Source organism: Stegostoma tigrinum, chromosome 13 (genome assembly GCF_030684315.1).
Source record: "Stegostoma tigrinum isolate sSteTig4 chromosome 13, sSteTig4.hap1, whole genome shotgun sequence".
NCBI lineage: Eukaryota > Metazoa > Chordata > Chondrichthyes > Orectolobiformes > Stegostomatidae > Stegostoma > Stegostoma tigrinum.
In genome coordinates, this window is record NC_081366.1 from 39,834,798 (window position 1) to 39,861,947 (window position 27,150).

The window sequence follows — 27,150 nt, forward strand, 5'->3', positions numbered from 1 at the left end:
GCTGTAGCTGTATGATGTGGGAGCTGGCTGATCCCATTGAACGGCAGTGACCACACCTGCAGCAAGTGCTGGCTGCTGGAAGAACTTCGGCTCAGAGTTGATGATCTGGAATCTGAGCTTCAAACTCTGCGGCACATCCAGGAGGGGGAGAGTTACCTGGACACTTTGTTTCAGGAGGCAGTCACACCTGGTAGATTAAATAACTCCAATTCAGAAAGAGTTCAGGGACAAGGTGTGACTGTAAGTGAGGCAGGTGGGGGGATTCCGAGTTCAGGGGTGCAGGAGCCTCAGCCCTTGACCTTGACCAACCGGTATGAGATTCTTGCTCCCTGTACAGATGAGGAAAAGGGCTGTGGGCAGGATGAGCCAGCTGACCACAGCACCTTGGTGCAGAAGGCCTTTCAAGAGGGGGGAGCAAAAAGACAGGTAGTTGTTATAGGGGATTCTATAATTAGGGGGACAGATAGTATCCTATGCAAGCCAGATCGGGAGTCTCGCATGGTGTGCTGCCTGCCCGGTGCCAGAGTGCGGGACATCTCCAACCGGCTTGAAAGGATGTTGGAGCGGGAGGGGGAGGATCCAGTTGTTGTGGTCCACGTTGGGACTAACAACACAGGCAAAGCTAGGGTAGAGGACCTGTTCAGGGATTATCAAGCACTAGGAAAGAAATTGAAGTACAGGTCCTCAAGGGTCATAATCTCCAGATTACTGCCTGAGACACGTGCCAATTGGCGTAGGGAAAAGAAAGTTAGGGAAGTAAACACATGGCTAAGGGATTGGTGTGGGAAAGAGGGATTCCATTTCACGGGGCATTGGCATCAGTTTTTGAACGGGGGGGGATCTGTACCATTGGAACGGTCTCCACCTGAACCAATCTGGAAGCAGCGTTCTAGCAAAAAGGATAAATAGGGTGGTCAGTAGGATTTTAAACTTGTGAGTCGGGGGGAAGGGAAAGCGAAAGTGACAGGGAGTATGGAGTTAAATGGAAAGATAAGAAACAGGATAGCATGTGTACAGGTGGGTTTAAGCTCGAGGCAGACGAGGAATACAGCAAAAAGGAAGGATAGCTGAAGCCATTTTAGGATTTCCAATCTCTCTAGTAATGATAAAAAAGTTCGCAAAAAGGCACTTTATCTAAATGTTTGTAGTATTCGCAACAAAGTGGATGAATTAACAGCACAAATCCTCTTGAATGATTATGATGTGGTAGGCATCACAGAGACGTGGTTGAAGGGAGTTCAGGACTGGCAGTTAAACATCCAAGGATTCACAACATATCGAAAAGACAGGGAGGTGGGCAGAGGGGGCGGGGTTGCCCTGTTAGTTAAGAATGAAATTAAATCTACGGCACTGAATGACATAGGGTCGGAGGATGTAGAGTCTGTGTGCGTGGAGTTGAGGAACCACAAAGGCAAAAAAACCATAATGGGAGTTATGTACAGACCTCTTAATAGTGATCAGGACCAGGGGCGCAAGATGCACCAAGAAATAGACAGGGCATGACAGAAAGGCACGGTGGTCACAGGTGACTTCAATGTGCGGGTGGACTGGGTGAATAATGTTGCTGATGGATCCAAAGAAAGGGAATTCATGGAATGTTTGCAGGATGGCTTTTTGGAACAGCTTGCGATGGAGCCCACAAGGGAGCAGGCTATTCTGGACTTAGTGCTATGTAATGAGCCAGACTTTATAAAAGACCTTAAAATAAGGAAACACTTAGGAGGCAGCGGTTATAATATGGTAGAGTTCAGTCTGCAGTTTGAAAGAGAGAAGGCAAAATCGGATGTAATGGTGTTACAGTTAAATAAAGGTAATTACAGGGGCATGAGAGAGGAACTGACAAAAATCGACTGGAAGCAGAGCCTAGTGGGGAAGACAGTAGAGCAACAATGGCAGGAGTTTCTGGGTGTAATTGAGGACACAGCACAGAGGTTCATCCCAAATAAAATAAAGATTATCTGGGGTATGATTAGACAGCCATGGCTGACAAAGGAAGTCAGAAAATATATCTAAGCAAAAAAGAGACAGCCTATAAAGTGGCCAAGATCACGAGGAAATCAGAAGATTGGGAAGGCTACAAAAACAAACAGAGGATAACAAAGAGAGCAATAAGGAAGGAGAGGATCAAATATTAAGTTAGGCTAGCTAGTAACATTAGAAATGACAGTAGAAGCTTCTTTCAATACATAAGAAACAAACGAGAGGCAAAAGTAGACATTGGGCCGCTCCAAATTGATGCTGGAAGGCTAGTGATGGGAGATAAGGAAATAGGTGAAGAACTTAATAAATACTTTGCGTCAGTCTTCACAGTGGAAGACATGAGTAGCATGCCAACAATTAAGGAGAGTCAGGGGGCAGAGTTGAGTGTGGTAGGCATTACAAAAGAGAAAGTGCCAAAAAAGCTAAAAGGTCTAAAAATTGGTAAATCTCCTGGCCCCGATGGGCTACATCCTAGAGTTCTGAGGGAGGTGGCTGAGGAAATAGCAGAGGCTTTGGTTGTGATCTCTCAAAAGTCACTCGAGTCAGGGAAAGTCCCAAATGATTGGAAAATTGCTGTTGTAATCCCTTGCTTAAGAAAGGATCAAGGCAAAAGATGGAAAATTGTAGGCCGATTAGCCTAACCTCAGTAGATGGTAAAATTCTTGAATCCATTGTCAAGGATGAGATTTCTAAATTCTTGGAAGTGCAGGGTCAGATTAGAACAAGTCAGCATGGATTTAGTAAGGGGAGGTCATGCCTGACAAACATGTTAGAATTCTTTGAAGAGGTAACAAGTATGTTAGACCAGGGAAACCCAATAGATGTTATCTATCTAGACTCCAAAAGGTCTTTGATATGGTGCCTCATGGGAGGCTGCTGAGTAAGGTGACAGCCCATGGTATTCGAGGTGAGCTACTGGCTTGGACTGAGGATTGGCTGTCTGACAGTAGGCAGAGAGTTGGGATAAAAGGCCCTTTTTCGGAATGGCAACCGGTGACGAGTGGTGTCCCACAGGGTTCAGTGTTGGGGCTGCAGCTGTTCACCTTATATATTAATGATCTGGATGAAGGGACTGGGGGCATTCTGGTGAAGTTTGCTGATGATACGAAGATAGGTGGACTGGTAGGTAGTACTGAGGAGGTGGGGAAGCTGCAGAAAGATTTAGACAGTTTAGGAGAGTGGTCCAGGAAGTGGCTGATGAAATTTAAGGTCAGAAAATGTGATGTTTTGCACTTTGGAAAAAAGAATACAGGCAGGGACTATTTTCTAAATGGTGAGAAAATTTGTAAAGCCGAAGTGCAAAGGGATCTGGGAGTGTTGGTCCAGGATTCTCTAAAAGTTAACTTGCAGATAGAGTCCGTGATTAAGAAAGCGAATGTAATATTGTTGTTTATCTCAAGAGGGTTGGAATATAAAAGCAGCGATGTGCTTCTGAGGTTTTATAAAGCTCTAGTTCAGCCCCATTTAGAATACCGTGTCCTATTTTGGGCCCCACACCTCAGGAAGGACATACTAGCCCTGGAGCGTGTCCAGCGGAGATTCACACGGATGATCCCTGGAATGGTAGGCTTAACGTATGATGAACAGCTACGGATCCTGAGATTGCACTCACTGGAGTTTAGAAGGTTGAGGGGAGATCTAATAGAAACTTACAAGATAATGTATGGTTTAGAAGGGGTGGATGCTAGGAAGTTGTTTCCGTTAGGCGGGGAGACTAGAACACGTGGGCACAGCCTTAAAATTAGAGGGGGTAAATTTAAAACTGAAATGAGACGACATTTCTTCAGCCAGAGGGTGGTGGGCTTGTGGAATTCATTGCCACGGAGTGCAATGCCGGCCGGGACGTTAAATACCTTCAAGGCAGAGATCGACAAATTCTTGATCTCACAAGGAATCAAGGGCTAGGGGGAGAGTGCAGGGAAGTGGTGTTGAAATGCCCATCAGCCATGATTTAAATGGCTGAGTGGACTTGATGGGCCGAATGGCCTTACTTCCACTCCTATGTCTTATGGTCTTATGGTCTTATGTATTCTTCTAAGTGCTTCTTGAATGCTGCTATAGAGTCTGCTTCTACCACCTCATGTGGGAACAAGTTCCAGGCCCTCACCAACCCTACTGCAAAAAACACGCCTCGCACATCTCTTTAAACCTCCTCCTTGCACCTTGAACCTGTGTGCCCTAGTAATTGACCTCTCCACCCTGAGAAAAAGCCTCAAACTTTCCACTGTACCTGCCATTCGCAATCTTATAAGTTTCTTTTAGGTCACCCCTCAACCTCCTGTGTTCCAGTGAAAACAAACTCAGTCTATCTAATCATTCTTCACAGCTAAAATCCCGCATATAAGGCAACATTCTGGTAAACCTTTTCTGTGTCCTCTCCAAAGAATCCACATCCTTCTGGTAGTGCAGTGAGTTGAATTGTACGCAGTATTCCAAGCATGGCTAAATAAAATTCTATAAAGCCCATAGCATACTTGTGTATCCTTATATTCAATGCATCTTCCAATGATGGAAAGCAGGCTATTTGCCTTTTTTATTACCTTAATTAAAAAGGGAAAGGCGTTGTCTGTCTTAAAAAGTATTAAGGTGGATAAGTCCCCAGGCCCTGATGGGGTCTATCCCAGAATATTGAGGAAGGCAAGAAAATAAAATGCTGGAGCATTGACAGACATCTTTGTATCCTCTTTGGCCGCTGGTGAGGTCCCAGATGACTGGAGAATAGTCAATGTTGTCCCATTGCTTAAGAAGGGTGGCAGGGATAATCCCGGAAATTAGAGACCCGTGAATGCTGAGCTGCCACCATCGGTGATCAGTGGACCTACAAACCTAGATCCCTCTGCATATCAATACTCCTACGGGTTCTGCCAATCACTGTATATATTTCACCTGTGCTTGGCTTTCCTGATGCATCACCTCACATTTGTCCAGATTAAACTCCATCTGCCATATTTCTGCTGATGCTCCTAACTGATCTATAACCTGCTGTATCCTTCAACAATCCCCCTTACTATCCACAACTCCAACAATCTTCGTATCATCCATAAGCTTACTAATTAGCCCAGCTATGTTTTCCTCCAAATCATTTATGTAGACCAAAAACAGCATCGGTCCCAGCACTGATCCCTGTGAAACTCCACTGCTCACAACCTTCCATTTCAAGAAGCATCCTTCCATCCTTCCACTGCTACATCTGTCTCCGATGACTAAGCTAGACCAAGTTCTGTATTCATCTTGCCAGCTCACGCTTGATACCATACAACTTAACGTTTTATACCAGTCTGCCATGAGGGACCTTGCCAAAGGCTTTACTGAAGTCCATGTAGACAACATCAATCTCTTTTCCATCGTCATCTTTGTGAACTCCTCAAAAAAAGTCAATCCAGACAGTGAGGCATAACTTCCCCCACACGAAACCATGCTGCCTATCACTAACAAGTCCATCTTTTTCTAAATGTGTATAGATTTTGTCCCTGAGAATCTTTTTTTAATGATTTCCCTGCCACCAATGCAAGACTCACGGGTCTCTAATTTCCGGGATTATCCCTGCCACCCTTCTTAAACAATGGGACAACATTGACTATTCTCCAGTCATCTGGGACCTCACCAGCGGCCAAAGAGGATACAAAGATGTCTGTCAATGCTCCAGCATTTTATTTTCTTGCCTTCCTCAATATTCTGGGATAGACCCCATCAGGGCCTGGGGACTTATCCACCTTAATACTTTTTAAGAAAGACAACACCTTTCCCTTTTTAATAGCAACTTGGCCTAGAAACTCTACATTCCCTTCCGTGAGATCATCCTCCACCAATTCCTTTGGTGAATTCTGACTCATTTAAAACATCACCTACCTAGATTTTCTCCTTTGTCTTTGAGTGGGCAACCCTGGCTACCCTCTTGATTTTTTTCATATTAATAAACACAGTCTTGGGATTCTCTTTAATCCTATTTGTTAAAAAGTTTTCATGACCCTTCTTAGTCCTTCTAATTCCTGGCTTAATGTCTTTCCTACTTACCTTACATACTTCAAAGGCTTCATCAGTTCTCATCCTCGTAGACCTCATATGTGCCTCCTTTTTCTTTATAACCAAGGTCATAACATCCCTGGTCATCCAAGGTTCAGGTAATTTGCCATTCCTACCCTTCATTCTCATAGGGGTGTGCTGCTCCTGAACTCTTATTAACTGACGTTTGATATACACATGTCCAATGCAGATTTACCCTCAAACTTCCACCTCCAGTCAAAATTCTCCAGTTCCTGCCTAATATTATTGCTGTTTGCCTTCCCCTAATTTAACACCTTCACTGCTGTTATCTCTATCCATGAGTATCTTAAAACTCATGGTATTATGGTGAGTTGAGCTTCTACTCAGACCACCCACACAAATGTGACGCCAGTTTTTAAAGAGTGCTATACTGGCAGAGGAAGGCAAACCGTGACCCTTTTTCACAAGAGTCAGCTGCTGAATTTTGAAAAGTTGTGGTCCAGAAGCACAGACAGTAATTTTGACAGCTGCTGTCACAACACCATAACAACATAAGATATAGGAGCAAATTTAAGCTGTTTGGCATATTGAGTCTGTTTCAATCATGGCTCTCAACCCCATTCTCCTGCCTTCTCTCTACAACCTTTGATCCCCATAAGTTAAATGTGCTGTTGATGTGCTGGGAAGGTGCCAGATGGTTAGGGTGCCAGATGGGCAAAGTGCATGGTGCCAGTTAAGAAGAGTGCCAGAAGAGTTGGATGTAGGGTTACAGGGATATGATATCAAGCAAGTATGAAAACACAGAAGTGGTGTGAATTTTGGCTATTTTTTGCTTCCTTGCCTATGGTATATTGGGACAGCGATAGAAAACACTCAAAGGCTCTTCTGGCATCATAGTCTTTTCATGATGCCACCAACAATAACATTTTCAAAACAGCTTTATGGCTCAGAACTAATCTAGTAATTCAATCCTTTTCACATAGATCTGAATTTCAAAATGTTTTTGTTTAAATTGGAATGGCTTTTTAACACAAGACTGCTCATATTTATTTGAATTTATAAGTATTTTGTTCAGCAAGTGCATATGATATTGTAAAGATGAATTTTTCAATCACATTTTAACAGGTACTGCAACAGACCGCAGCAGAAGCCTATAGGAAGAAACATAACTTTTCTATTCACTGTAGTCAGTCAAGTCTGAAATGTGAGGCTGGATGAACATAGCAGGCCCAGCAGCATCTCAGGAGCACAAAAGCTGACGTTTCGGGCCTAGACCCTTCATCAGAGAGGGGGATGGGGAGAGGGTTCTGGAATAAATAGGGAGAGAGGGGGAGGCGGACCGAAGATGGAGAGAAAAGAAGATAGGTAGAGAGGAGAGTACAGGTAGGGAGGGGATAGGTCAGTCCAAGGAAGACGGAGAGGTCAAGGAGGTGGGATGAGGTTGGTAGGTAGGAGATGGACGTGTGGCTTGGGATGGGAGGAAGGGATGGGTGAGAGGAAGAACAGGTTAGGGAGGCAGAGACAGGTTGGACTGGTTTTGGGATGCAGTGGGTGGAGGGGAAGAGCTGGGCTGGTTGTGTGGTGCCGTGGGGGGAGGGGACGAACTGGGCTGGTTTTGGGATGCGGTGGGGGAAGTGGAGATTTTGAAGCTGGTGAAGTCCACATTGATACCATTGGGCTGCAGGGTTCCCAAGCAGAATATGAGATGCTGTTCCTGCAACCTTCGGGTGGCATCATTGTGGCACTGCAGGATGCCCATGATGGACATGTCAGCTAAAGAATGGGAGGGGGAGTGGAAATGGTTTGCGACTGGGAGGTGCAGTTGTTTATTGCGAACCGAGCAGAGGTGTTCTGCAAAGCGGTCCCCAAGCCTCCGCTTGGTTTCCCCAAAGTAGAGGAAGCCACACCGGGTACAATGGATACAGTATACCACATTGGCAGATGTGCAGGTGAACCTCTGCTTAATGTGGAATGTCATCTTGGGGCCTGGGATAGGGGTGAGGGAGGAGGTGTGGGGGCAAGTGTAGCATTTCCTGCGCTTGCAGGGGAAGGTGCCGGGTGTGGTGGGGTTGGAGGGCAGTGTGGAGCGAACAAGGGAGTCACGGAGAGAGTGGTCTCTCCGGAAAGCAGACAGGGGTGGGGATGGAAAAATGTCTTGGGTGGTGGGGTCGGATTGTAGATGGCGGAAGTGTCGGAGGATGATGCGTTGTATCCGGAGGTTGGTGGGGTGGTGTGTGAGAACGAGGGGGATCCTGTTTGGGCGGTTGTGGCGGGGGCGGGGTGTGAGGGATGTGTTGCGGGAAATGCGGGAGACGTGGTCAAGGGCATTCTCGACCACTGTGGGGGAGAAGTTGCAGTCCTCGAAGAACTTGGACATCTGGGATGTGCGGGAGTGGAATGCCTCATCATGGGAGCAGATGCGGCGGAGGTGGAGGAATTGGGAATAGGGGATGGAATTTTTGCAGCGGGGTGGGTGGGGGGAGGTGTATTCTAGGTAGCTGTGGGAGTCGGTGGGCTTGAAATGGACATCAGCTACAAGCTGGCTGCCTGAGATGGAGACTGAGAGGTCCAGGAAGGTGAGGAATGTGCTGGAGATGGCCCAAGTGAACTGAAGGTTGGGGTGGAAGGTGTTGGTGAAGTGGATGAACTGTTCGAGCTCCTCTGGGGAGCAAGAGGCGGCGCCGATACAGTCATCAATGTAACGGAGGAAGAGGTGGGGTTTGGGGCCTGTGGAGGTGCGGAACAGGGACTGTTCCACGTAACCTACAAAGAGGCAGGCATAGCTGGGGCCCATGCGGGTGCCCATGGCCACCCCCTTAGTCTGTAGGAAGTGGGAGGAAACGAAAGAGAAGTTGTTGAGGGTGAGGGCGAGTTCAGCTAGGCGGATGAGAGTGTCGGTGGAGGGGGACTGGTCGGGCCTGCGGGACAGGAAGAAGCGGAGGGCCTTGAGGCCATCTGCATGCGGAATACAGGTGTATAGGGACTGGACGTCCATGGTGAAAATGAGTTTTGGGGGCCAGGGAATTGGAAGCCCTGGAGGAGGTGGAGGGCGTGGGTGGTGTCACGGACATAGGTGGGGAGTTCCTGGACCAAAGGGGAGAAAATGGAGTCCAGATAGGTGGAGATGAGTTCAGTGGGGCAGGAGCAGGCTGAGACGATGGGTCGACCAGGGCAGGCAGGATGGTGGATTTTGGGAAGGAGATAGAAACGTTGCCAGACAGTCAAGTCTGTCTGTTTTCAATGCTTCTGTGAGTATTCTCTTCACTGCACCACATGCTCTGAATCTTAAGAATTAGTTGGCTGATGCTACAGGGATTCATTAGAGGTTACTTCATAGAGAAACTCTCCGGGGATCCAACAAAGTTTTAATTGGGCTGTTGTGTGATTAAGTGGGCAACATTGATCAAGGCCAGCTTCACCACTGATTGCAAAATGCCGGTCATTGCTTTCCAATTTTCACAAGCAAGTCATGCTGTAAGCATTTCTATGTGATTAGTTGGAAAGGTCACGCCACAGAGCAAACTTGCCACATAACTAACCTTCACGCCGCATACGTTCATTTACTCATAAGATGAAATGCAGAACTTGGCAGTCACTCATCAAATGTGCTTTCCAAACTTCTAGCATCTCAACCCTACCTCTCTGCTGGCAAGGCAAAGCAGTGCATATATTAAGACCGCTCAGTCAATTGAACATGCCATGTTCAACCTAGCACGGCCTGAAGACATTGAGAGCGTTGACCAGAGTTATCCTAAGGCTTAGTGCCAAAAGCAGCACTTTTTTCTTATTCTTAGCCCACTCAGTCACTTTCTCACACAGAAGCACATGAAAATAACACATGTAGCTGTGAAAGCTCTTCTTCAGAAATTGTATTTCTGCCAGGATTCCCACTCATTTTAAAGAAAAGTATTTTTAACCCAAAGAGAACCTGCTGACTCCACCATATTGTGAAACTACAGTTGTCCATAATTAGATCATCTGACTGCAGAATCCACAAACACAACCCTAAATCCATATTCAGTAGAAGACCCATACTTTACCTTTCCTCAGTTAATAAAACTCATAGTGTCCTCCAGGTCAAAATGATGAAAGAAATGCCAACAAAATTACAACCACTTCAAACCAATGTTATCAACCAATTCGACCAAAATTCCACATCAAAAACAACTCATCATATTTGTACATTCCCTTGGAGCCTGTCATCTCTGCACCTTTGCTTGGTTTTGTTGCAGTGCTAATCCATAAAATAGTTGGTGGAAGGCCGCTGAGGAGGAATTGGAAGACAGACTTGAAGGATGAATTCAAACAGCTCTGGCCTTAGAAGTTCCAGCTTGAACTTCATCACGTTGGCATGGGAGGGCGTCAGTCTGGATTGGCTGATAAACAGACAACACCAAGGTTGGATTAACAGCGGTGGGAGAATAAATGCGGTCATTCCGAATTTGAAGACCAGGCGGATGTTCTGCGGATCCTCTGTTACTGCCCTGTAGTAATCCAGTAATCTACTGAAGGATAGATCACCAGACTGCTGCAAAACCTTAAAAACCCCTTTCAGTGTTAGTACCCATAGTGATGGGGGAAACAGTCTGAGACTGCATGGCAGAAAGGTATGCTGATATGATAGCAAGCAAGGGTTGCAGAACATTATTCAGCTTCCACCGCAGGACTCTGGCTTATAATTTCTGTTTACAGGCTGCAGAATATAGACATGACTTCGAAAGGGTGAATTGGCAAACCCGAGCTGTACACGGTGTCAGAGCTGTCTCTTCTATTCAGCAAGGCAGTGGTAGAATCTATCATGGCTGCCATGTACCTTTACTGCTCCAGCAAGCAGGCAGATTAGACAACCTGAAGCATTCAGCATCATTAATTGTTGCTGAGGCTACTGTCGGTTCAATTTGAGTGCCATGCTAATTTCCTGCCCAGTCAGGGCATTTTCATTTCAGAATAGTATCTCATGAGTGATGCAGTTGAGGAGTGGGACTCTAATTCATTTGGCTGTTATGTTCACATTTCTCTTCTGAAATTTTGACTAATGTGCGCAGATCCAGACTTCATTCTAGCTGCTGAAAGATATGCAGTTAACAACACAGCATCATGATCTTGGATCTCTGATGGAGCCATTTTATAAGATGTCTGCCCAAGAATCTGAATCATTGCTGTTTATGTTTATATGTTACTCAACAAATATCCTGGAGGATGCATGAGTTTTATTGTATTTATGCTCTGCTACTCATGACTACTTCAGCGATAGCTATATTTGAGGTTAAGAGAGTAGCCCACATCTCCTAATAGGCATTTGCATGATCTGTGACAATGGGAACTGCAGATGCTGGAGAATCCAAGATAACAAAATGTGAGGCTGGATGAACACAGCAGGCCCAGCAACATCTCAGGAGCACAAAAGCTGACGTTTCGGGCCTAGACCCTTCATCAGAGAGGAGGATGGGGTGAGGGTTCTGGAATAAATAGGGAGAGAGGGGGAGGCGGACCGAAGATGGAGAGAAAAGAAGATAGGTGGAGAGGAGTGTATAGGTGGGGAGGTGGGGAGGGGATAAGTCAGTCCAGGGAAGAGAGACAGGTCAAGGAGATGGGATGAGGTTAGTAGGCAGGAGATAGAGGTGCGGCTTGGGGTAGAAGGAAGGGATGGATGAGAGGAAGAACAGGTTAGGGAGGCAGAGACAGGTTGGACTGGTTTTGGGATGCAGTGGGTGGAGGGGAGGAGCTGGGCTGGTTGTGTGGTGCAGTGGGGGGAGGGGACGAACTGGGCTGGTTTAGGGATGCGGTGGGGGAAGGGGAGATTTTGAAGCTGGTGAAGTCCACATTGATACCATTGGACTGCAGGGTTCCCAAGCAGAATATGAGATGCTGTTCCTGCAACCTTCGGGTGGCATCATTGTGGCACTGCAGGAGGCCCATGATGGACATATCATCTAAAGAATGGGAGGGGGAGTGGAAATGGTTTGCGACTGGGAGGTGCAGTTGTTTATTGCGAACCGAGCGGAGGTGTTCTACAAAGCGGTCCCCAAGCCTCCGCTTGGTTTCCCCAAAGTAGAGGAAGCCACACCGGGTACAATGGATACAGTATACCACATTGGCAGATGTGCAGGTGAACCTCTGCTTAATGTGGAATGTCATCTTGGGGCCTGGGATAGGGGTGAGGGAGGAGGTGTGGGGGCAAGTGTAGCATTTCCTGCGCTTGCAGGGGAAGGTGCCGGGTGTGGTGGGGTTGGAGGGCAGTGTGGAGCGAACAAGGGAGTCACGGAGAGAGTGGTCTCTCCGGAAAGCAGACAGGGGTGGGGATGGAAAAATGTCTTGGGTGGTGGGGTCGGATTGTAGATGGCGGAAGTGTCGGAGGATGATGCGTTGTATCCGGAGGTTGGTGGGGTGGTGTGTGAGAACGAGGGGGATCATCTTTGGGCGGTTGTGGCGGGGGCGGGGTGTGAGGGATGTGTTGCGGGAAATGCGGGAGACGTGGTCAAGGGCGTTCTCGACCACTGTGGGGGGAAGTTGCGGTCCTTGAAGAACTTGGACATCTGGGATGTGCGGGAGTGGAATGCCTCATCGTGGGAGCGGAGGCCGAGGAATTGGGAATAGGGGATGGAATGGGGCATGTGCCCCAGCTATGCCTGCCTCTTTGTAGGTTACGTGGAACAATCCCTCTTCCGCACCTACACAGGCCCCAAACCCTACCCCTTCCTCCGTTATATTGATGACTGTATCGGCGCTGCCTCTTGCTCCCCAGAGGAGCTCGAACAGTTCATCCACTTCACCAACACCTTCCACCCCAACCTTCAGTTCACCTGGCCCATCTCCAGCACATCCCTCACCTTCCTGGGCCTCTCAGTCTCCATCTCAGGCAACCAGCTTGTAACTGATGTCCATTTCAAGCCCACCGACTCCCACAGCTACCTAGAATACACCTCATCCCACCCACCCTCCTGCAAAAATTCCATCCCCTCTTCCCAATTCCTCCGCCTCCGCTCCCAGCTTTTAGAAACATCAACAACCTTTGAAATCTCAGGGCAACAACCATTGCTTATGCAGTATTACAGTGTAGTCAAATTGGAGGCATATCTAATTACAAGTATTGTTGCTGGTTCAATATACAGTGAGGAGAATTAAAACAGTGGTGTAGTGGACAGTGAAAATTATCTCAGAGTACAGCAGGATGTCAATCAGATGGGCCAATGGGCCAGGAGTGGCAGACAGAGTTTAATTTGGATAAATGTGAGATCTTGTATTTGGGAAATAAAAGGGCAAGACATATACACTTTAGGGTTGGGGCCTGAGGAGTGTTGCTGAACAATGTGAGGGGTGCAGGTGCATAGTTCCTTGAAAGTGGTGTCGCAGTTATAGATGGTGAAGGAGGAATTTAGCCCAATAATCTTCATTGCTCAGAACATTTTATTTAGGTATAGGAAGTTAGGTGTCATGTTGTGGTTATACAGGACATTGGTGAAGCCACTTTTAGAATACTGCGCACAATTCTGGTCACCTTTCTATGGGAAGGATGTTAAAGATGAGAGGATGTAGAAAAGATTTTTAAGAGTATTTCCAGAGGGTTTGAGCTACAGGGAGAGGCTGGTAGGCTGGGACTTTTTTCCCTGGAACATCAGAGGCTGAGGGCTAGCCTTATAGAGATTATAAAATCATAAGGGGCATGGATAGGGTGAATAGCCAAGGTCTTTTTCATAGTGTCAGGTAATCCAAAACTAGAGGGCATGGTTTAAAGTGAGACAGGGAAGATTTAAAAAAGATGTGAGGGGTAACCTTTTCATACAGAGGACGGTGCATGTATGGAAAGAGCTACCAGAGGAAGTGATGGAAGCTGGAACAATCACAACAGTTAAAAGGCATCTGGATGTGTATATGATTCGGAAGGGTTTAGAGGCACATGGGCCAAGTGCTGGCAAATGGGATTAGGTCAGATTGGGATCTGGTCAGCTTGGGAAAGTTGGATCAAATGGTCTGTTTCCATGCTGTATAAGTCTTTGGTTGTATAATTTGGGCTAAATTTTCCCATTTTATATTGAAGTATTTTGTCCAGTTTGTTCATGGCACCCAATCCTGCCATGGCTCACTGAAACATTTCTCATGCAATCATTCACGCTTCACTTTATCAGTTATGCACCCAGGCTCCTTAACTTTCTCATGGAATTGTGCAAGAAGAGAGGCAAAAGAGCTTGCTACTGCTGCCTTCATATCATCGGTACTGTATTTAAAGCCATGTTGCACATCACTTCAGATGCTGCATTCTAGGAACTGCCCCTCAATTGGTGATGCTTGGCTATTATCACTGAGGACATGGATCAGAGACAAAGTTCACTCTCTGTTTCATGGGTGGGAACCTGGAGGTACTAGTGGAAGAAAGAGTGGTGGAAAAAGCGGCGGTTATTTCTCCTCCTAGCCACGCCAATGGACATAGCTAGCAAGGCAAGTATAGCATTTGGGTATGGAACACACTGCAGTACAGTAGAAAGCTTGATGTATATTCTGAGCTATCTAAGGGTATGGCCACCATCTTCTCATTGCCATGTCATATTATAACCTATTATTTAGACTAACTCTGCCACTATATATGACTCTCACTAAGCCTCATGGATACAGTTCTCACTGTACTTGTGCCATGCCCAGTCAATGGATCTCATCCATTCCACTACAAACTTTCATTCCCTCCACCACTAAAACTCAGTAGAAGCAGTGTACCATCTAAAAGATACACTGCAGAAGATCACCAAGGCTCTTTAGACAACACTTTCCAAACGCACACCCTGCATCATCCTGAAGAATAAAGGGCAGCAGATACAAGAGAATACCACGACAGGCAAGCTCACTTCCAAGCCACTCACCAACTTCGCTTGGAAATATATTACCATTCCTTTAGTGTTACTTGTTCAAAATCCTGGAACTCCCTCCCTGATGACATTGTAGGTTTACCTATACTAAATGGAGTGCACCAGTTCAAGAAAACAGATCACCATCACATTCTCAAGGGGAAATAATCTTGGACAATAAATGCTGATCCAGCCAGTGACACCCACATCCCATGAATGAATTTAAAAATATCCCTCAAACTACGAACCCTCTCCCCCTCTCTGCTTCCTGCTAATCACGCTTTCGGACTCCACACCACCTCTCCTGATCCTGTATCACCATTAATGTCTCTCCCCTCCACTTCCAAGATACACAATCCTACTCTTTGTCTCATTTTAGAAAAAACTGTGCACCTCCCCAAGGTCAACTCCACAGCATTCTGACCGACCTACCTGGATCCCTGGACTGCTTGCAATTGACCTACAATGTCCACAGTGGCCTTATCCCTATCGCAAGCACACGGATACCTAGACTCGTACAGGAACCACATCTGGCTGACTATGGAAATATTTTGAAAAGGGAATCAGGTGTACACTTTGACTAACTCTACTCCCAATACATGCATGTTTTAGTCTGGGACTATGGATAATGATGGTAGAGGATGCAACTTTTTTCCATCATAATGTTGACTAGGATTTTCAGTAACTGCTACAGTTGTGATTTGAAAGCATTTTCAGGTTTATATGCAATCTATTGGCCACATTGAGAACGTACTGCCTTTGGCCATCAAGTCCTTGTGTGGGACTCAAACCCAGATCCTCTGGTCCAGATGCAGGGATGCTACTTACTGAACTAAGAGACTTCCACACATCAAGCAATAGTTCATATCAATTCCACAGCAAAGATAATTTTGAAGGAAAGTGTCATATTGCACTTGACAGTTAATAATTCTCGTACTAAATAACTTTATACATTTCACCTGGGAGAGTTTGGTGGTAGACGAAGGAAGAAGTGGCCGACTGAATTTTTTCAGTGATCCAATAGCAGCTGGAAAGGATGGTGCTGAGAAAATGGCAGCTACCAGGTTTATTCTCAATATCCAGGAATGCATTTCCTCTTCACTTCTGCCAAAAAAACGGAAAGAAAAGTGTGTAAATGTTACTTTGAAAATATCCATCTCTATTATAATATTTAATATGTTCTAACACAGTCATTGAGCGAAAACAGGACAGCGAAGAAAGGAAATGCAGTCATTTTTTCAAGATTTTTAAATGATACTAACTCTTTCAGGTGATGTTAGAATACAACATGAAGATTCAGAGATAGTAATATACCACTGTAAAGACGTCTGTGCAACTGCTGCACTAAAATGTGAAAATTCCATGATACTGTACGATAAAATGACAATTTCCAAACAATAATGAGATCATGAGGTAGAAAGATTTTATACACTATAGGTATACATTCATTATTGTCCCATTTTCTGTTAATACTTCAGCTGTTCAGATCATCCCTCTTTTTCTCTCTCTTTCTCTTTCTCAAATGTCAAAATCTGAAGTGAAAGGATAAGTATTTCACAAACAGAAACAGAAATTACCACAAAAACTCAACAGGTCTGGCAGCATCTCCGGAGGGAAATCAGAGTTAATGTTTTGGGTTCAGTGACTCTTCAAGTATTTCACAAATGTTGTTTCAAAAATACTTTAAGATTTATAGTCCATCTTATTTTGACATAAATGGCAGAACCTCTCATACCCAGAAAAAGCCAATTCCAGCTGCATCAATAGAATCAACCAATGATTCAAAAGTTTAGGCCCAAATCTAATCTTTTGTACTTCTTTTCAACCGAAAAGTGCAGTACTGTCCAACATAACTATCTATAATGAATCATGTACCATGAAAGTAATCCAAGAGTGACAAGAAGTTGAAAATACTGTTGAAAACCTGATGGACTATAGGATAGTGATTCCTAATATGAAATATGCATATCCGTTTGTCATTTATATATGAAGTTGACTGAACAGCAATACGTTCTGTTGTGCTCATATAATTTAAATTAAACATTTGAAAAACAAGTAAATTTTAATTATGCTTGATCAGATTCCTTAAAGTAGCCTTCCCTTTCAGTAGCTTAGATTATTTAAATTTAAATATTGGTCACTCATTTCCAGAAGGCTCAAGGGAAAGGGGTGGTGGTGATTGGGAAGAGTGACATTGAAAGCTTAAGTGGAAGATACAGGTGCAGCAAGTTAATTGAAAGAAGATGACAAAAGAGAGGTAGCAACATACAATAACCAGAGCACACCGAGTGACAAGCAGGGACTTACCAAAAAACACGCCACCTTTACCACCACATACTGTCAACATGTTTAGAAATCTGTTTTCTTTACTTACATATAAACAGAAATAGACTTAGTGGCTTCTGAATTGTTTTTTATGCATCAATTGCACTATGATAACGACACATTGGTTTAATATTAACCTGTTTATGGAATTTTAACAATTATTCAAACACATTTCATTATGTTATGGTACCTAGGAAATCCTGTGTTATTCCAATCCTGAACAATTTTTTTTATTGTTGGCATAAGATTTAGATTTTACTGATTGACACATGAAAAACACTTTTTTCAAAATGTGTTGCTCTAATCACCGAGACAGAATGTAATAACTTTATTGACAATCAACTCTACATTTGTTGTATCATAGATGTGGTTAAACAAAGTAATACAATGTGTTGTGTGAAGTTTCTGAACTTTCAAGGAGGATAACAATTAACAATAACTCTTTCAATGTCTTAATGCTACATTTATTGTGCAAAGTCTGAAATATAGATATTGTAAAGCAGGCTGTGCATCATTTCATCTCCAAATGAGCCATATCTATGTAGATGCATCCATAATCTTATTGCTGTTCTTTGCTCACTCACTTGCATCTCCAGGCTCAGTACAACAAAATTGGGTTTCCCAGCGAATCTTTTTTGAAACATTTGAAGGGTTACTGAACCTGAAACATTAACTCTGATTTCTCTCCATGGATCAGAATTGAACTAATTAATTGAATAATGTGAAATTAGCACATGTTGTTGTCAGGTAGGTGTAAGCATCTCATTGCCTAAATAATGCTCAAAAGAAGGTTTGATTGGAAGTTACAGCAGAATCTAGCTGAAAAGTTTACATCCAAGATTTGCTTCCAACTGCAGAGAATAAAGACAAACTAACATCCCCAATATTCGGGGATGGGCAATGCTTAATTTAGCTTGAAAATAGTTCTTCAGTCAACTGATTCAATTAAAGTAAGTATGGCTGTTAATTAGTTTAAATTGTTGAAATATAATGGATGTACCAAAACAAATGTTCATACCAAATCATCTGGTACAGAATTGATTGACCAAATATGCAAAAATTTAAAAAAAACACAAATTCAGAAATATTCACAAGTAGGTGTTTACATATCTTATGTGATTCTTTCAGTGCACTTCTAATAGCTCATGTCATCTGTTTTCATATAGGCAGCTGGCTAACTGAACACAGTATGAGCTGAAAAATGGGGAAAAGTGGAAAGCAACAGTAAATCATTGAGATAACAAGGTGTAGAGCTGGATGAACATAGCAGGCCAAGCAGCATTAGAGGAGCAGTAGTCTTTGATATCTGAGAGTCTAAAACTATTTGTAATTCCTGCAATACAGTTTAACATACTTCCTTTACATCAACAAATCTTCCATAGACATTTCAAGAGTATAAGGACAATAATGTAAATGAGTTTGTGCCTTTAGTGCTGATGGGTTCAAATTCCAAGTCTGCCATTTTAAATCATTTTCAAAGCACATTAACATCTGACTGTTGGCTTTGCAAGAAACAGATACAAACTTGTAAGGGGATATGTGCTCAATGATTGATTAGTGACACAATTACATTGATGTGTCACTTTTTTAGTCATTTGGTGGTTCAGAATTCAAGTATTGCTGCAAAAAGATACAATTTGTTGAAAATTTTGAATTTAACATCTGAATTTAAATTACAAACCATTAAGCCATTACAATGTGAACAGATTACAAACGTTTGCTGCTCTGTCATACAGTTTGCTGCAGCACAGATTTATAGCAATGCAATGGATTTTTTTCAGAAGCCACATACCTACTGGTACTTCTGAAAAACATCATGAAATTTGCCGATTCAACCAGCTGCTCAAGCACCAGTAACTCAGCAAAAGTAACTACAGATGCTGGAGATCTGAAACAAAAACAGAAAATGCTGGAGAAACTCTGAAGCAGGCCTGGCGGCATCTCTGGAGAGAAAAACAGAGTTAATGTTTTGAGTCCAACAACCCCTTATCAGAATGTAACATAGCAAATTAAAGGGTCAGGTCACAAAAATCAATTTCCAAATTAAATTTGGTTCAAACTACAACATAAATGCTTAAAATAGATATGTACAATAGTCTTACGGTGCTTGGAACAGAAAGACTCTCCAGTCTGCTGTCTTCAATTTAAGAACATTGGGACGTTTGCTGTAATCAATAGCCTTTGTTGCTAATGCATGGTGTATGCGAATAGCATTTTTCAGATCAACTTCAGACAAGTCTCTATCTAATTTGTATTCATCCTGTAAGAGATACAGATAAGCAGAGCAATTATGATTTTTATTTTGAACATTCATTATAAGTGATGATCAGAAAATGCTCATTATGTGAAATGGAGACAATTCCATTCTGTTACACATTTTAAAATGAGAAACAAATTTCTGGGATTATTTTCTTCCCCACTCCCCTATCTCATTGTATGCACCCCAACAGTCCTTCAATACCTAACCCATTGGATTGACATCAAGTTTTAATCAAGATTATACTTGCCTGCTGGTTATATAACCATGGAGGAACCTTAACTCAATGTAATTTTGTTCTCATCTTCCCATTAGAGATAATTTTTTCCCCCGATTACTTAACTCAGGGAGTATTGGGGAAGTAGCTGCAAGGTGTATTGCATCTACTGAAATCACATTAACTACTTCCAATGAATAAAGTGTATTACACCAACTGACATCTCTAGTTTAATCTCATGCATCATTTTCTTTGTCAATAAATATTATGAAAGGCATTATTCAACTGGTTAACCATAATAATTTAAACTACTGATAATTCTATAATTACTATTTATTACAAATAAAGAGATTCTACATACAGATAAATAATTATGAACCATCAACACATAATTCTACAAGTTCAAGTTCAAAGCCACTTATAAACTCTCCCCCTACGCACATATACAGGCAATCACGAAAAAATGGGTGTTATGTGCAGATGGAAAGACTGAGAAGGTAGTTCAGTGGTTCTTGCTGTAACGTTTGCTGAGATAGTCCTTTTGCTGTTTTTCGAACTTCCTTCTCCAGGTACTTAAATTTGTTTGCAGGAGGCACAAGGTGACAGGTTCACACTTATAAAAGTCTCTGGTTGATTCATTTAAACTCACTGCTCGATGAGAGATATAAGTTGGCTGTCTTCAGGCTTGAAATTTTTTTTTAAACTGCAGAGCAAAAACAGCCCTGCACTTTCGGATTTCTGACGGCTTCTCCCTCAAACATTCACACACAGAAGATTTTCAGCACAGTTGTTTGTAGGCAGGAAGCCTTGGTCTTCATTAACTGTTCACCATACTACAGACCAATCAACTAATTGTTGCTGATCAAATCTCCATTTGTATGCAGTCCCTGGCTTTTCCTTCCACTTGAAGCAACAACTATGTCAACAATATTTAGTGTCAGATAACATAATTTTTAAGAGGTGCAGCAGTCTTCCAATAGCATTCTTGGATTTTAGGGCAATTTAGTCCACAATCAAATATACAGAAAGAAAAACTACTGTCCCTAGAGCAAGAAATTAAAAATTTGATATCAGCATGCTCAATTTAAATATAGATTGCTGCAGGCACGTGGGACGTTCCTGTAAAGATTTCCCTCTTTGGGGACAAACAGAAGAACAGCAGCTTGATAGGCCTTTCCCTGCTATGACTCCCTCTGAACAAGATGAAATATGGAAATCCACCACTGTTTGGCCACAAAATAAAAACTATGATTTAGTGAGAATGCTACAGTAGATGACATTTTAAAGGAAGCAGTGCCTTTAGATTAAGATTAAAGATATTGGGGAAGTGTTGGGGAAGTAGCTGATTAAAGATATCCACGTCACAACATCATGGGCTGAAGGGCCTGTACTGTGCTGATCTTTTCTGTGTTCTACGTTGCGATTTTTCAGGCCTCAGAAAAAAAAACCCATCACTTATGCAGCTCACTTTGTAACAGCGTATATAGAGGGCCACAAAAGACAGCATCTTGGGCATATTACCCGCTTTCAAATGTGCCAAGGAAGCAGCATTAACTCAAGTAGATGAGTTGGAGCCACAGGGCATGACAATATTTGCAAATGGCATGCAGGAAAGGCTGACCATTTTTGTTCCAGGCCAGGATGGGAGAAGGAAAATATATATGGGAACAATGGTGCAACATAATAAAATAAAATCATTTTCCTTTCTACCCATCATAAATTATGCCTTTATGTAATTAGATATAGTAACCTGGTACCATTTTGTTAACACTGCTAGAAATGGATTCAATTCACTAAAATCAGTGAAATTTAATTGATAAAGCTGCACTGAATCATTTAATAATTTCATTAACACATATTTGTCAGTTTCTAAATAAACAACTGAGTTAACTTGAGAAAGAAATCTATTAAAATGTGCCTTACAGTGACACAGTGCCTAGACAAATGAGACAATTTCAATAGTCTTCTCAAACAACTACATCGGTAGTATCTCATAATTTTGACATAGGATTGAGGCCAGTTTTGCAGACAGGGCCTGCTTTGAGCAAACTGAATCTTAAACGGAAATGAAAGAATGTGGTAAACAGAAATATATTTGTATAAGGGCACAACTCAGTTGGGTTTAAGATTGTTTGATCTTCTGAGTTGATACAGTTGAATCCACCCAGATAACATTGATATTACTAGAGCTAAGAAACGGAAATTATAGCCCATTAATCACTACTTTTGCAAAGCAACTCAGTAACAATAAAATATGCCTACAAATTTCTATTTTGTTTATGTATAATGTATATACAAACCACAGAGATGCACAATTAGATTTAAAAAAGAACACTACCTTTTGCAAATAGAGAATAGTCCCTTTGAGCACAGCATAAAATTTCTTCCATCCTCTTCTTCCTCTCGGGGCTACAAGAAAAATAAAATTCTAAGTCATATCTATTGATATGCTCTTCTGGTTACATTGTTACAAATTCTGATGATCTATTCAAAACTCATCAGAAGAATCTATAAAATGAAAATGTTTTTTGAATGAACATAGTTACTAAAAATCACTTCTTGGTCATACTGAGGTTGTAGTTGAGGTGTAGTATGAATCCATGGGTTGTAGTTACTAGATGCATTGGGAGTTTTGTTTCCTTCAGAATTCAACTAGTTTTGGAGGTTAAAAAATACCTAGACCTTTATTTTCCCCTCTCCGTGTTGTTTCTGTTATGTCTCTCTCTTAACTACATCTTTCTTTTCCTCATTTTTCTTTCTGGACATAACTTTACAATTAAATACAGGTACAGTACATCAATTCTGGGGTGGCGATGTCCAAAAACCTGGACTATTTTTTGTACATCTTAGCCTCTTTTTTCCTTAATTGCTATGGAGTTAGAAGGCTTATGATCTCAGTAAAAACCAAAAGAACTGCGGATGGTGTAAATCAGAAACAAAAACAGAAATTGCTGGAAAAACTGAGCAGTTCTGGCAGGATCTGTGGAGAGAAAACAGAGTTAACATTTCACGTTCGGTATCGTTTTCTCAGAACTGATGGTAGCTAGGAAAAGTGGTATCAGAGATAATGGGAACTGCAGATGCTGGAGAATCCAAGATAACAAGGTGTGGAGCTGGATAAACACAGCAGGCCAAGCAGCATCTCAGGAGCACAAAAGCTGACGTTTCGGGCCTAGACCCTTCATCAGAGAAGGGGGATGGGGTGAGGGTTCTGGAATAAATAGGGAGAGAGGGGGAGGTCCTTGACCTGTCCGTCTTCCCTGGACTGACCTATCCCCTCCCTACCTCCCCACCTATACTCTCTCCACCTATCTTCTTTTCTCTCCATCTTCAGTCCACCTCCCCCTCTCTCCCTATTTATTCCAGAACCCTCACCCCATCTCCCTTCTCTGATGAAGGGTCTAGGCCCGAAACGTCAGCTTTTGTGCTCCTGAGATGCTGCTTGGCCTGCTGTGTTCATCCAGCCTCACATTTTGTTATCGTAGCTAGGAAAATGTCATTTATACATGGAAGACAGGGTGAGAGGAGGGGTTAAGGAGTAAACAGGATGTGGGGATAGAACCCAACGAGAGCGAACAATTGGACAGACAAAGGAGTGGATAATGAACTGGCTAGAAGGGTGAATAACTATTAACGGGGACTGTTTGTTGCCAATAATGGGCTGTGTGTAATAGCAGACAGTGTGATAATAAGGCCTGATGTGTGGAAGTTGGGGTAAGGCCATGGGAGAGCTCAAGTCCTCAAGTTATTGAACTCGATATTGAACCCAAAAGGCTGCAGGATTCCCAAACAGAAAATGAGGTAATGTTCTTCCAGATTGCACTGAGCTTTGCTGGAGCACTTCAGCAAGCCTGAGACAGAGATGCTGGCCAGGGAATAGGGTGTGTGTTAAAGTTGCAGGCAACTGGAATTTCGTTTGCTGCCAGACCTGCTGAGCTTTTCCAGCAATTTCTAATTACGTTCTCTACTGGTTATTGCAATTACTACATTCTCATCAGTCTGCCAGATGGTTTTATGTGATGTGATCTAGTTAGCCCTCCCACACCATCTCACCAAACCTGCCACTTTACTGATCTACCATGCCAAATTTTGTTGTGAATTTGGTGATGTTTCTTCCTTTTTTTTTATCAGAAGCATTTAGCTGATTCAAAATCCAGAAAAAGACATGCATGAACATTACTTTTGGTGCCATTTAAGTACCAGCAGCAAATGAGAGCACCAAAGTAAAATATTGACAGTAAAAAAAGTCACAAAGTTTGAAATGGCAGATATCTTGGCAAAAGCAACCTATACGTGGAAAGAAATAAATAAAATGATACTAGAACACAAAATATCCAGCCCTTTTGGCCACCAATGGGACAATCTGCTTAAATAAGCCAGGTCCAGAAGCGCAGTGTTCTCATCATGACTGAACAGGAAGATATAGCTGTAGACACAATGTTCACAATGGTCACCTTAAGGATTTTCTCAAGTAAATATGGCTTTGATTATGAGTTCATATTACTAGTCTGTTTAAACGGAATATTGGAAAATACTCACTTCGCTTTCCATCCATATCTGCATGTGTTTTACGATTGAGAACTCCATGTTTATAGGTTGCTGCATTCAGTGCCTGAGGGATGTCGAGGAAGGGATTACTGCTATCAATGATTCTGGTCACTTTCTTTGGACAACTTTCGCATTTATCATCCACAAGCTCAGACAGAGATTTTCTCAACTCATCTTCATCTCTTCAAAAGAAGAGTGGAAGCACCAATCACTTTTATTGAAGAAGAAGTTTGGAACTGTCTTATTCTCCTATGATAAACATACTTGAACATGAAATGATTACATTACTATAATTTACACTAACTGGTAATTATACATTTTAATTCAAATTGGATCTGCAATTACAATGAAATTTTACATTATGCAAACTGCTACACCTCTGGCTATATAATACTGGCATGGTATGAGCACATCAAAGGAATTTCCTGGCTCACATGTCATAACAAAATGAGCACCACTAATTACAAAAACAGTACATAAGTATAATGAGGGTGTGATCTCATGAAACTGAGTCCGGCAGGATACGAAAAAGTCTCACGGACTTGTGTAATGATGTCAACTGGCAAAATTAAGTCATTTGGTAGCCTAATAAATAGATTGTTTACAACTGATAATAGGGACATCTGGTCAGCATGGACGAGTTGGACCAAAGGGTCAGTTTGTGTGGTGAATGGCTCTAAACTCACAATAAGGACTTAAGAGTTGCAATTTTACACAATTTTAAAAAGGTATGTAAGGGCTGCATAGAAGCAACAGCAGGCTATTCAGTTTACTCTCAGTGGTTGGAAATAGTGAAAAACAATAATCAGATACAAATTTACAACCACTTGGACACATGTACATGATTCAATTAAAGCTATAATGGATTTGTCAAAAGCAAGTTGCAAAAACCAATTTGACTAAGTTTTTCATGAAGTGAGATCTGATAAGGCTAATGCAGTTGATAAGATCTATATGGACTTAAAAAGGCATCTGGAAGAGTGCAATGTGATAGGTTCACCATCAAAGTTGAAGGCCATGTAATAAGCACAGTAAGCATCTAGATATAAAGTTGGCTGACCGATAAGAAACAAAGAATAGCGGTAAATGGTTGGTTTTAGTACTGATTGAATACACATATTATGTATACACAGAACCCAGACATCAGTATGTGGGCCATGGTTTTTCTTGATGGATATTCATGACTCATACTTGGGTGACAGTGTATAATTGCAAAATTTGCAAATGGCACAAAATGTGGAATTATTGTGACCTGAGGTTAGGAAGTAATAGATTTCAACAGGGCATACATGGGCTGGTGGACTGGATACATAGTTACTGCACTTATTTAGTGCTCAAAAGTTTACAAGTGTCAGATGTTGGTCAGGAAAAAGAGCAAGGGCAATATCAAAAAAGGTTACAAATTTATGGGGAGGAAGGAACAAAGCAACCTGAAAATATGTATGGTGATTGTTGGTGTTGGCAGGGCAAGTTGAGAATGTAGTTAAAACTGTGTTTATCATCCTGGGATTTATACATAAATAAAGATATAGAGTACAAAACAAGAAAATTTTGGTGAATATTTATAAAACTCTGTTTCAGTCTCAACTGAAGTCCTATATCTAATATTGTATCCTAGGAAAGAATACTTTAGACGGGTGTGGAAAGAAATTTTGCTAATGGCTCCACTGATGATGATTTCAGTCACGAAAGTAGCTCAGAGGTTGAAAAGTAGTTCGGAAAGGGAAGTAATGGAGGGCTGATCAAAGTGGAGAGAGAGAAATTGCTCTTTTTGTCAGAAGAGCTGAGAAGTTATACATATTGATGTAAAGTGTTCAACCAAAGCATATCATGAGAAGTAACATCTGGATGAAGGGACTGGGGGCATTTTGGTAGAAGTTTGCCGATGATACGAAGATAGGTGGACAGGCAGGTAGTACTGAGGAGGTGGGGAAGCTGCAGAAAGATTTAGACAGTTTAGGAGAGTGGTCCAGGAAATGGCTGATGAAATTCAATGTGAGCAAATGTGAGGTTTTGCAATTTTGAAAAAAGAATACAGGCATGGACTATTTTCTAAATGGTGAGAAAATTCACAAGTCAGAATTGCATAGGGATCTGGGAGTGTTGGTCCAGGATACTCTAAAGGTTAACTTGCAGGTAGAGTCCGTAATTAAGAAAGCGAATGTAATGTTGTCATTTATCCAGAGAGGGTTGGAATATAAAAGCAGTGATGTGCTTCTATGGCTTTATAAGGCTCTAGTTAGGCCACATTTAGAATACTGTGTCCTATTTTGGACCTCAGGAAGGACATACTAGCCCTGGAGCGTGTCCAGCGGAGATTCACATGGATGATCCCTGGAATGGTAGGTTTAACGTATGATGAAGGGCTAAGGATCCTGGGATTGTACTCATTAGAGTTTAGAAGGTTGAGGGGAGATCTAATAGAAACTTACAAGATAATGTATAGTTTAGAAGGGGTGGATGCTAGGAAGATGTTTCCGTTAGGCGGGGAGACTAGGACCCGTGGGCACAGCCTTAAAATTAGAGGGGGTAAATTTAAAACTGAAATGAGACGACATTTCTTCAGCCAGAGAGTGGTGGGCTTGTGGAATTTATTGTCGCAGAGGTGCAGTGGAGGCCGGGATGTTGGATGCCTTCAAGGTAGAGATCGACAAATTCTTGATCTCACAAGGAATCAAGGGCTACGGGGAGAGTGCAGGGAAGTGGTGTTGAAATGCCCATCAGCCATGATTTAAATAGCGGAGTGGACTTGATGGGCCGAATAGCCTTACTTCCACTCCTATGTCTTATGATCTTATGTCTTATGGTCTTATTATTTATGTATTGTGTGGATAGGGTCTGGAATGCCTGCAAGGATGGTCGAGGTAATTTAAAGGGTAGCTTTCAAAGAGGAATTTCATAAGAACCTGAAGAGTAAAACAAAGCAGGGTTAGAGGAAAACATCAGCGAGGATCAGCCAAATCACTCTTGGAGAGAACTAATATGAGCTGACATCATTCTGC

General features: G+C 42.5%; 1 protein-coding gene across 4 annotated transcripts in view; it reads right to left on the reverse strand.

Moving 5' to 3' along the window:
- LOC125458447 (PH and SEC7 domain-containing protein 2-like) overlaps positions 1–27,150 on the reverse strand; it is a 179,900-nt gene that overhangs the window by 19,106 nt on the left and 133,644 nt on the right. For 3 of the 4 annotated variants that reach the window (XM_059650704.1, XM_048543714.2, XM_059650703.1), the window contains 4 exons: positions 24,140–24,330; positions 21,939–22,009; positions 19,229–19,386; positions 15,761–15,905 (listed from right to left, as the gene is read on the reverse strand). In XM_059650704.1, coding sequence (XP_059506687.1) covers positions 15,761–15,905; positions 19,229–19,386; positions 21,939–22,009; positions 24,140–24,330 — 565 coding nt within the window. Of the gene's footprint in view, positions 1–15,760; positions 15,906–19,217; positions 19,387–21,938; positions 22,010–24,139; positions 24,331–27,150 lie in introns of those variants that run through there. The other variant, XM_048543715.1, reaches the window with a different exon arrangement.